Source organism: Musa acuminata, chromosome BXJ1-3 (genome assembly GCF_036884655.1).
Source record: "Musa acuminata AAA Group cultivar baxijiao chromosome BXJ1-3, Cavendish_Baxijiao_AAA, whole genome shotgun sequence".
Classification (NCBI taxonomy): Eukaryota; Viridiplantae; Streptophyta; class Magnoliopsida; order Zingiberales; family Musaceae; genus Musa; species Musa acuminata.
Window position 1 is genome coordinate 39,300,677 of NC_088329.1, and position 11,267 is coordinate 39,311,943.

General features: G+C 38.6%; 1 protein-coding gene and 1 pseudogene across 1 annotated transcript; both read right to left on the reverse strand.

Moving 5' to 3' along the window:
• Positions 1–1,287: 1,287 nt before the first annotated feature.
• Positions 1,288–3,368, reverse strand: LOC135638879 (protein STAY-GREEN, chloroplastic-like; annotated as a pseudogene).
• Positions 3,369–4,815: 1,447 nt separating this feature from the next.
• Positions 4,816–11,196, reverse strand: LOC135629023 (proteinaceous RNase P 1, chloroplastic/mitochondrial-like). Its single transcript, XM_065136130.1, has 6 exons — positions 9,941–11,196; positions 8,892–8,981; positions 8,606–8,787; positions 6,837–6,957; positions 5,895–5,963; positions 4,816–5,262 (listed from the first exon to the last, which is right to left on the reverse strand). Exons 1-6 carry the CDS (start codon positions 11,135–11,137, stop codon positions 5,116–5,118), a joined length of 1,806 nt encoding a protein of 601 aa, XP_064992202.1. The 5' UTR covers positions 11,138–11,196; the 3' UTR covers positions 4,816–5,115.
• Positions 11,197–11,267: the final 71 nt, after the last annotated feature.

Consider the following 11,267-nt stretch of genomic DNA (forward strand, 5'->3'; position numbering starts at 1 on the left):
GAAGAAAATCATCAAATTCAATACTAACTATAAATGTATGAACTGGTGGTAAAGCAAAATCCATAGGGTCATCAAGTTTTTTGACAGGAAAAAGCCACCCTCAAGAAGATTCTTATTCCAATTTCTGCACAAATATAATTGCATCTTATCACACTTTTCTATGAAGAGTTCACAAGATCATTTATTGAGCTTCTATGATGATACTGTAACTTTTGTTTGGGGTATATACATTGCATGTAATGAAATATAGAAAAAAAATCATTTTCCTTGTGCTTCTCAGTTTGGTTTTGTAAATGAACACACTATATGCTTAACCATTTAAAAGATTGAGCTTGCCAACAGCTGATGTGGCAATGAGTTGCCCATCAAGCTTGAGGAACTCATATTTTTACTAAATTAAAGTCACAATCAAGTGCAAATCCTTGATGAGCACTAATCTGTCTATGATTGTGATTTGAGTCCACAAGTAAGACTGTTGAATTCCTCAAAAGAAGAAAAAAAGAAGAGAGGAACAAGATAACAATGAAGGTTAACATATGGCAGTAAGCCTACACAAGCTTATAATTTTGGTTGAGAAATCCTCTATTCTGAGAATGAACTAAATAACCATCAAGGTTGGGCTTCTGATTGAAGTTTTCAATTTCCTCTCTTGATGAAAAGCTCAGTAAAGTAGCATATAGTGGGGGAAACATAAATCCACCTCTGTGCAGAAAGATGAAAGAGTTGACAAGATGAGTTGCTGAAGGCAGTACAAATTTTCAGGTCCGTCACTTCAACAAGAGAATTATCAATCTCAAAATAAAAAAAAGGCTACATAACTTAAGGAAATATTATTTTTATTATCCAAGTATTTATTTTTGAGCAGTATCCAACTCAAAATCTCAAGAAATTGCTTTTTGTGTATCATGGTACAATTTGCATGGTTCATGGGTTGAACTCATCAACCAGGAATAACAATAATTCAGTGAAGTCAAACAATCAAAACATAAATGGTCATGGGTTGAACTCATCCATGAACCAATGACTGCATTTACATGCAAGGCTGTCGTTCTTCACTTGCTTGTCGGTCTGAAGAAGAATGAATGGAATCAATGATAAGATCATAAAAATCATATAGCCTGGAAGAGGACTTCTTTGTAGCAATAGCTGCTGTCTCAGAGGAGGAAGGCAACTAGCGAATGTAAGATTGTTTTCCCAATAGCAAGTACATATCCATCATCGAGTGTTCTCTGGCGATCGAAACTTCATCAGATTTGCTTGCAATAGCAAGTACATAGGCTACAAAATTCAACTTTCAGCATGTATCCCCACCTGTGTAGCATCTTTAAGAGGACCCCAGCATTCTACTCGATTGTACTTCTTCAATCTTGAATGGAAGTACACCCATACCTTAGTTTCCAGCAGCTCAGGGTGCTTCCTAAATAAGAGAGAATCTCCATGTACAGATGTACTACAGCTTTTAAAACCTGAATATAATCAAATTAATAATTCATGTAATTAACATATCAGATCTTATGTTCTAGCTTCTTCTTAGGGATAAAGCTCTTAATAAAACAAAAAGATCAAATGCTAAATTCCAAATCTCATGCTTGAGAGAAGTGATCCGGATAGCTGTCGAGAACACCAGATCATAGATCATTGATTTGGAGTATAAGAAACAAGAATCCATGATATTGCTGAATCTTAAAACTTATAAGTTTGGACTCACCACTGGTAGCTCTTTAGAGAAGCTATGGTATCGGAATCCAGCAACCAGATCTTGGAGGATATCAGACCCACTTACATAGCAATGTACATGCAAAGACATTTCCTCTTTAATCTCCTTCCACTCTGCCACAACATCATCCCTATGTAATGTGGTTTGCCAGTCCAACTGTGATATTTGATGAAAGCTTCCATCGGTCGTTAGTGTAATGCAAGGCATCAAATAGCTATCAGAAAAATGATTATCTTGCAATATTTCTTCATCTCAGAGAAGAAAACAGTAACACATGTAAACACTTGAACAAATTTTATGACATTTTAGAGACTTGCATACTACTTAAAGATAATTAAGAGCAATAAACAGGTAAATTGATCATATAAAATTTGCTAAGCAAAATCCATAACATTTGCAAATGTGACCGTGTTTGTCCAAAGATTCCATAACATCAACGCGAGCAATGTTATGCATCCCTTGTCCTTCACATTATAAAACTCAGGAAAAAAACCTATAAAGTATTCCAAATATCAATATCTTTTAACTGCAAATTATGTCACAATATGCAGGTTATTGAAATTCCAGAGTGTAGGATCTAAATGAAATTACTGATCAGTCGATCATACCTTTTGACTATGAATACCATTGGAGACAGCTAAGGTTAGATTAGCTGTGAAGTCACAGTGTGTGAGAGTGTAAGCTCTTGGAATGGTGCTCGGAATCTGCTTCTCCATTTCTTCCCCCATGAAAACTACTTTGAGCTTTAAGGCTTCAAATTTTGACGGAGGACCCAAAAGCCTAGCTGCCTGGCAGTGAAACAACACATACTGAAATCATCAACTCTGTACTCTATTCCTGTGGAATGTCCGAAAATGCTAGGTAGTAACTGCAAGTAGATCTACGAGTTAGGAAGAGGATGGTTTGGCGATCCTCCTCTCAGATGTTATTTATTCCAGATGAAGAGACTAATTGTCGTTTACTTGCAATTTTCACTGTTTCAATTGGCTAAGAATTAAAACATAGCTGACAGAGTTGGGGAAGAAGTATTCTGGTTTGATCCTATTCTCAGACTTCAAATTGACAATCTGCCATGCTATAACCAAACAGATTAATTCTTCTGTATCACAACAGATCTAGCAAAGTAATGTGATACTGCACCACAATTCTTACTATCATTTAGATAGCTCGATCTGTATTGTTCTCTACGGAATGGCTAACCGTATTCAAAGAGAGTTTGTTCTCTTTGACACATTTCATCAAGTGCCTTGGACACATCTATGTTCTCAGCATTGCAACTGAACTCAACAACCACAAGAAACAAAGGGAGAAGAGAGAAGAGGAACGGAGTTGCAGTACCACAGGCCCGTAGAAGTCTCTCTTTTCACAGCTCAAGATGAGCAGACGGGTGGCTGAGGCGGTCGCAGTGGACATGGGAGTCCTGCTGCCCATCAAGGAAGAAGAGACGACGGGCGCGCGAGAGAGACTGGTAGCGGCGAAGGCACTCCCAGCCGAGAAGCAAGCCATGGGAGGAGCTCCTGGGGAGGAGGAGGACGACTCTCTGTAGGCGTCATGCGTGGCCTCGTCCGGCCCCCATGACCTTCACACACACACACAGTCGTCGTCTGCTACTTCTCTTGCGGCCATTGGAGTCTTCCTTCTTCACCAGACGGTGCATGGACTCGTGGTGGTCTCGCCGTTCTCTGCCACATGGAATGACTTCATTGGTGAGCACAAAAAGAGAATGGATAATATGGATATCGTCGTCTCATCTGTCACAGGAAGAGATTGTTGTTGGATTTGATGTATGCAAGATGGGGCTAATTAGATGTTAGCTCATCTCCTTGATATCACTATCCTTGCATTTAAAAAAATTATATTAAAATTTTTATAGCTATAAAAATAAAATATTTAGTTCTATTTATCCTGACGTCATCCATTTTACTGATGAAAACACCAAATTAATAGATAAAAAATAATTTTAATATTTTAATTAGTGATGATGAATTAGTGGTGGAGGACGATATTATTGGAAATTGCTAGTGACTGTTATAGATAAGAAAAGCGACGGTAAAAGGTGAGAGCCACTTGACATCTGTATTATTGTCTCTTGGCAACTACATCGACGTTGACATAGATACAAAATGACGAAAGGGCCACTTGATAATTATATCAGCATCGACGCAAATATAAAGTAATCCTCATTTCTTGTTGTCGCTCTCCTCATCTACAACAGTCACTCGTGGCCCTCGGCACTATTGCTGTTCATCACCACCGACATCGTCCGTCATCATAAATTAGAATATTAAAATTATTTTTTTATTTTATTTTTATATTTTTATCAATAAAATTGATAAAAACTAAATATTTTATTTTCATAACAAATTATAATATAAGTTTTTTAAGTTTATGAATGGAGAACTGACCATAACGAATAATTTGTAATTAACCAATAAAATGACGAAGAGAAACCTTTAGTAGGCGAACGGCGGGTTGGGTGTCCACGACCAAATCTTTCCTTGCATTGTCTCTAATGATGCAACAAATTTGTGAGCGCACGTAGATTTGCTGCATTTTATGGAGAAGCAGTATAGAATCGGATTGGAAGAATGTTGGAAAGGAAAAGAAAATTATTAATTTGACAGTCAACTAGTTTGATTCATTAATTAGACCTTTTGAGCCTTAAAAAGATTCCCTCAATTTTTTCATCATCAATCCATCGTATGAATGAAAGAGAAGAAAATATTATTATATACTTTAATCTTCCATGCTTCATCGTAAATGCTCTCTGCTTATTGTCCCTTCCATTCCCTTTCAATATATCCTTAAAAGGCTATTTTTATAATATTTTAATACATGCTATATATTTTTAACATAATATATAATTAGATTATTTTTAATAAAATTTATTAACCCTACAATTCTCGGAGACTGATAGATTCTGATAACTATAAAATGCTTCAAAATGGAAAATAGTAACTTGTTCATAGAAATAGTTATCCAAAGTGGTTCAGTTCAGCACACCATTTTCCATCACCGACAGCAATGTGACTATAATTTTATGCATTCACAGGTCTCAATTTTGTCTCAGAACCTAAACTTTAGTTAGAATCATGCTGTAATTGAATGGACAACACTCAGGAAGGGGGCAGAAATCTTTTACAGCTTTGGATCTGTCTCAGACAACTAGTCTTTTGTTGCAATAACTATTCTGTATTTGATACACTAGCAATAATTAATTTCATAAATTGATGCACCCAACCATGCATTTCTGGCATTCCTTTCTTGCTCTTTCTACCCTTTCTATTCAGCTAGTCACAAGACTGCAAGACTCAGCTCATAGCTGAATTGAACATTACATTATATCAAATTGAAATAATTGAATAAATATCCTTCAAGAAGACACAAATTCCTGCAAATTAGGAGATTGGCTTCGATGTTGTACGTATTTGCCTTGGAGGAGAGGAGGCTGCTGCAGTTTTTCTGGTTGCACAGACCCACTGCCTTGGTGTTTCAATCTCATCACCTAAAACTGTTGGTATGTGCCAGCCACCATCTTCCGACTCCTGAAGACAAAAAGGGGTAAAAATGAGAAGTGAAACAATCACAACAATCTAAAATGACATAAAAACCAGTTGAAGCACTTGGGCAAAAAATGGCACGGAGAAGGCGTGCACAGGAAAAAAAAAAATTCATCAGTGCAATAACAGACTAATGGTTGTTTATTGACAGATTCTGTAAATGTTTAAGTTGTAAGCCTTACAAATGTGCAGTTAACGTAGTGATTATGTAACATCGTAACTAATCTCATATCGGAAGTAAATAAGATTAAGATTGACTTATAAGGATCTGATGGGTGCACTACTATTAACTTTAACTTAAGTATTTTTGGCTAATGATTTGAGCCAAACAAAGTTGATAGGCTAGTTATCTCATTAGGTCGGGTTATGACAATTGATATCAAAGCCGACCTAGTATTGGGGCATAATGAGGGAGCTCGAGTAAGAAACGACTACCTGTGGATGGTGTCAGAGGACTTATCAGGTCTTGACGAGATTGTCAAGCCCTTAAGTGAGGGAAATTATAACACCTCGATTACTATCAATCTCAGCTTAAACATTTTGACTAGTTATCTCATTAGGTTAGGTCGTGATAGATTAAACTCATTTTATCATACACAAGTAGTTAGATTAACCACCTGTAAGACTACTGAATATGGAGGGGGCATGTGAAAGGTTGGGCCATCTTTGGAGAAGGTTAACCGCACCTGTGAACATCAACAAACAAGTTAGACCTTAACCCAAAAAAGAAAAAAACTTTAGAAGACATCATTACTAAATGAGCAAACTAAAGCCTAGTACCATTATAATGACAGTAAGTGCCATTATATAGTTTCAGTCTAAGGTAACATAGGTTCAAGATGAATATACCAGAAGTGTTGTACAAATAAAGCATGCTAAATATAAATGAGAAAGGTTGCAAATGGTGTGCTAACCATGCTAACATGGCTATCAAACAATTACCATTGCTTTTTATATCTTTAGATGAAATTCAAGTTAGTAAGCATGACAAAGATCAAGTTTATAAGCTTCTGTAGATAGAGGTAAAGCAATTATCTCTTGAAGAGCTAGCACAAGAAACATCACACATCTTGTAGCAGTGATAAATAATGGTGGCTGAACAAGGGGAAAATTTTGCCTTGCCTCCATGCAAGAGAGGCCTAAATAGATTTTTAGGTGGTGGTATGTTAAAAAATGCCATATCACTGTCCGAAAGAAGAATTATCAATAAACAAGTGCTAGCAGCAGCCTGGACCACAATAAAAGCTTGGTAGGCATAACAAAAGTCGAAAAATGATCGATCTAGAACATCAAGCAACACAAAAGACACTGGAAATTACCATGAAAAATCTTGCTCACCCATGTACTAAGGGGTAAAGTTTCCCTAAGGGTGACGAACTACACCAACAAACCACAGGCATGCAAAACCATGGAACTAGCTTCGGTATGCAATGTGTGGATAAAATTGCTGTTCACTAAATATACATATCATATTCGCATAGTATCACTGAAGAAATGGCAAATACTTGTTCTGATTTTCTGTGGACAAGATAGTACAGCAAAAAGAAGCATAAACAAACCTGATGCTTCTCTTTCCATCTTGGGAAGAAGCCAGTTCCTAGTAGTTCGAATAAGTGGTCTCTCATCTCATCATTCGTGACAAGCAAAGATCTACATCTGACAGCTGCATACAGCCAATACCTGTAATGACATGAAACCAAAGCTTGATATGAGATATGAAAATGTACTGTGTAACAGCTATGCAGGTAGCATACAGTGGATTAAGAAAGAAAAATAATGTTCGTAGAAAGCTAGAATGTAAGCGGCAGGTAATTTGCAGATATTATGGTGCAACAAATTAGAAAATTTCCAGAAGCATAATATATTTAATCTGCTGAAAGTCATGGCAGCTAATTTACAACACTCCCTTTACTAAAGACAAATGCCCAATACCAACAAACAGAGAAGCAAAAAGGAAAAAATTGAACATGTCTTTAAAGAAATTTGCATCACCAAAATTTAAGAACCAGCAGATATGGTATTTCACAAAATGTGCTAATGCGAAAAGCTACAACCAGCAAACTATTTATCTTATTTAGCTCACCAAGGTCCAAGATACATTAACTTCACAAAGTATCACATGTTCTGCTCTTCTGAATTTCCATTAAGCTGCCTAACTAGAAAAGTTCTTGATGATAACAGATGGCAACAAGGGAGAGAGATCCTAGAGGTGAAAGGCCATCTAACTTCCCCATGCTCAGTTGAAGCATTCAATTAAAGGTAAATGGCTTCAGATTATGTTCAGGTTAGACAGCAAAGAACTCATTGATTTTGAAGGATGTGTACTGAAAAAGATTAGATATCCCAAATACAGGACTAAATGTTACTCACTAGGAAAGGATCTTAAGGGTCAAAAACTACTTCTAAGAGCCTCAAACAAACATAGGGAAATTGTTTCAAAGAACATTTCTATCAGAAAGAAAGTTTAGCCTAGTTAGAAGAGGATAGGCACCAAAAGCATCACAGATTCATGATACTTGGGCAGGGGCCACTAAGTTAATGATATCCTAAATTGCAGTAAATAAGCTATAAGGTAATATTTGGTATTATTAGTAACTCACACATCTTCAATGATTTATCCCAATGTTCAAACCTGCATAAAATATTGACATGCACAGCCTTAATTTGAAGTGGTTTGAGTTAACAATGCCAGTTTTATGATTCCAGTGCTTAAAATTCAAACTCAGGAAGGAGAGGATAATACATCAACATAAAGAAACATGAAGTGTTAGCTCTGAATCAAACTCCTATACAGATTGATTTCTGGTCTCTCAAAAGCCTTAATAAAAGTAGCACAACCAACACAATTGGCTAGGGCTTTTTTTCCACTTTATTTTTTCTTAAAAACACTTGTAAGAATGCTAACTGAAGTCCCATGCTATATTATCTATTAGTTGCTTTTCACCAAGGAACAAAGAAAAGAGCATGTTTTCCCTTAACCATGTACCTACCTGGTGTTGTCAGGTAAAGATATTCTCAAGTATCATCCTTGAAAAATGCACAATTAAAAGAAGGCTACAAAAATATAATATATGTCTGTCATCTATGTCAATTTCAATTCACAAATATTGATGGTTGGATTATGAAACAGATGTCCTCTATTAAACAGTACCACCAAAACATTATTGAGCTATTTCCAGAAAAGGGAAAATATAAACAAGATAACAACAGTAAGCTATAACATCCCAACTATTTGGAGTTGGGTGCATGGATCTTTTCCTATCACTTAGTTCTGTGTAATACAATATCATTAGTTAAATCAAGTGTCAAAAAAAGAAGGAACAGATACCAGTCATCATTTGATCCAGGAGGGGTAGCATATAACACACCAGCCCTCCGCCAGCTTTCCAACAGTCTCTTATTATTTGGTTTATCAGCAGGACCATATTTCAAGCGGTGGCTATGCAAAATAATAAGAGGCAATTTCTTTGAGGGACTCATTTGACGGATTCCATTCACAACAGAATTTACCTGCAAGAGAGATCATTAGATGACGTCTTCCACAAAAATATATATAGCTATCCAAAAGGCATCAGGATTAGAGCACTAAAGAAAACAAGAGAATAACTACTTACCTGGAAAAAACTAAATACTTGTTGATTGTTCAGGCCAATATTTGCAGCATCTAAAACAGCATCAAATGGTCCATGACGATCAAGCCAATCCTGAATTTAGGTGACAACTTCGTGTCATGCTTATGTTTTTAAGACAAGAAAAAGAAGTACAAAAGTCATTTCCATTTCTTCATAGGCCTTATTGCCATCAACTTTCAGCAATCAGGCTATGAAGGTGGAATAAGAGGGAATCTTATGCCTCGTTGCTTATTATATAAATATAAGAAAGTTGCTTGTCTAAATATCCATTATTATACACATTTGCTTGCATATTTAGACCAATGAGTGATATATTTATTAAAGCTTCACATAAAAAACTATAGCTATCACCTTGATTTTTCTTACTATCTAGTACTTTCAGAATCAGATTCTCAATTAATGAATATGTAATTGAGGCCTAACCATTAGATGCAATTAATGAAAAGTTGTCTCAAGTATTTGACAAACTTAATATTTGCCAGTTTATACATAACATCTAAATGATAATGTGGAATTCTATCTATGCACTCTTATCCCTGACCCAAAGGGGATGCTATTCTATTTACAAAGCATGGGTAAAACGGTAGTTCTAAGAATAAAAAAATAATAGCCTTAAGAAAGAACATTGTTCGGCTGTCAACAGTAGACATCTATAAAGAACTGCAGAAGACATTGTTTTTCCTAGTCCACTTATTTGTCTTTAACACATCAGGACACAGAGATTGCAACTTTTCCGATCTCTATTGACAGTGTTTTAAGTGATAACATCCAATCTAAAAGATCATGCATCTTTACTACAAAATTCTAGTGAAAAGATTATAAAATTATGTGATAAAAACTGGATGCATTTACCAACACACCGTATTACAGTTTTTGGAGAAAGTTTTCCTATTCATCAGATTTAAGTTCAAGAACAATCATGTACTAGTGAGGTATTCCAATAATTATATTTGGTTATTCTGACAATTATATGAACATTGAAATTAAGCATATAGTTATCACATATATATTTCAATACAATAAACACTGACCTTGAATCCCGTAAAGTTTGCCCTGACTTCTCTCTGGGAAGCCAACTTTGCCAGTGAATTTGCAAAATCCTCAGTCTCCACTGGATCAATATCTATGCACGTTAGCTTCTCCCCACACTGCCGGCACACACCACTCCCATCCATCTCGGTCCTTCCCACATTCCACCGTCCCCTCCCCAACCACCCCTGCCCATGCCAGCCACCACCTCCCTTGACCACCCCTTCCTTCACCTTCCTTACGTCCCATTTCTCCAACCCAACCTCCTCCGCCACCTCTGAACCAAACCAATTCTCTATTATCTCCGCTGTCGACTCAGACACCCGCCTCACAGTAACCCGCATCCGATGGAGCAGGCGATACACACTGTCTCCCCTACCTTTACGAACATTAAGTTCGAGGAGTGCGGCAAGCTCGGCTTCGTCGGGCTCAATGCCAGAGGAGGCCATGTAAGCCTCCACCTCATGGGCCTTCTGGACGTCTCCCTTCTTGCAGAACCCAAACAGCGCGGGTCCGAAAGACCTCAACTTTGGCGGGATCCCGGCGGAAGACATCTGCTTGACGAGGTCGAAGGCGAGGTCCGGGTCCTCCTTGGCGGCGGCAAGGCGGGCCACGCTAGTGAAGGTGGCCTCATTCGGGGCAACGCCGTCGAGACCCATCTGGCGGTAGATCTGGAAGCCGCGCTCGAGGCCGACGGGGTCGGCGGAGGAGGAGCAGAGGTAGAGGAGGATGTTGAAGTGGTGGACGGAGAGGGAAGTGGCGGCAGCGCGGGCGTCGTCGTAGAGGTGGAGGGCCCGGGCGAGGTCCCCGCTCTGGGAGCACAAGCCGAGTTGGTGGCGGAGGAGGCCCTCGGGGGACTCGCGGCGGGCCTTCTTGGACATCCTGGAGGCGGCGGCGCCAGGGTTAGGTGACACGGCGGCGGCGGCAGCGGCGGTGGAGAGAGAGGCGGCCAGGGAGCGGCGGAGGGACTGGTGCCGAAGGTGTTCGAAAAATGGCCTCAAAGACAGGCGAGTGCATGGACAATGCGCGGGGAGGCACTCGAGGGCATAGCAGGGGAGAGGGAGCAAAGTGTGGGTTTTAGGCTTAAACCCGGAGAGAAAGGAGCAGCTGCCGAAGAGGGAGGAAGGGAGAGAAGCGGCCAACGGCATCGACGCTTTTCTCGTCGTTGAGATGATTCGCGATGGAGTCGAAGCCCGCATTGCCTCATCGTACCCGTCTTGCGTTAACCCGGGCTTAAATAAGCTCCAACAGCAACTGCACAATCCTAACACAGTAAATGGAATGTAAGGGGGTTGCAAGGGTATATAAATACGGGGATTTTTTTAGGCT

Bases quoted from the DNA above. Each gene is read 5' to 3' on its own strand.
- LOC135629023 (XM_065136130.1), bottom strand. From the start codon at position 11,137: ATGCGGGCTTCGACTCCATCGCGAATCATCTCAACGACGAGAAAAGCG. The intron at 8,788-8,891 runs GTAAGTAGTTAT...TCTCTCTTGCAG, and splicing joins AAGTATTTAGTTTTTTCCAG to GTAAATTCTGTTGTGAATGG. The intron at 6,958-8,605 runs GTATCTGTTCCT...ATGTCATTACAG, and splicing joins CCTGGATCAAATGATGACTG to GTATTGGCTGTATGCAGCTG.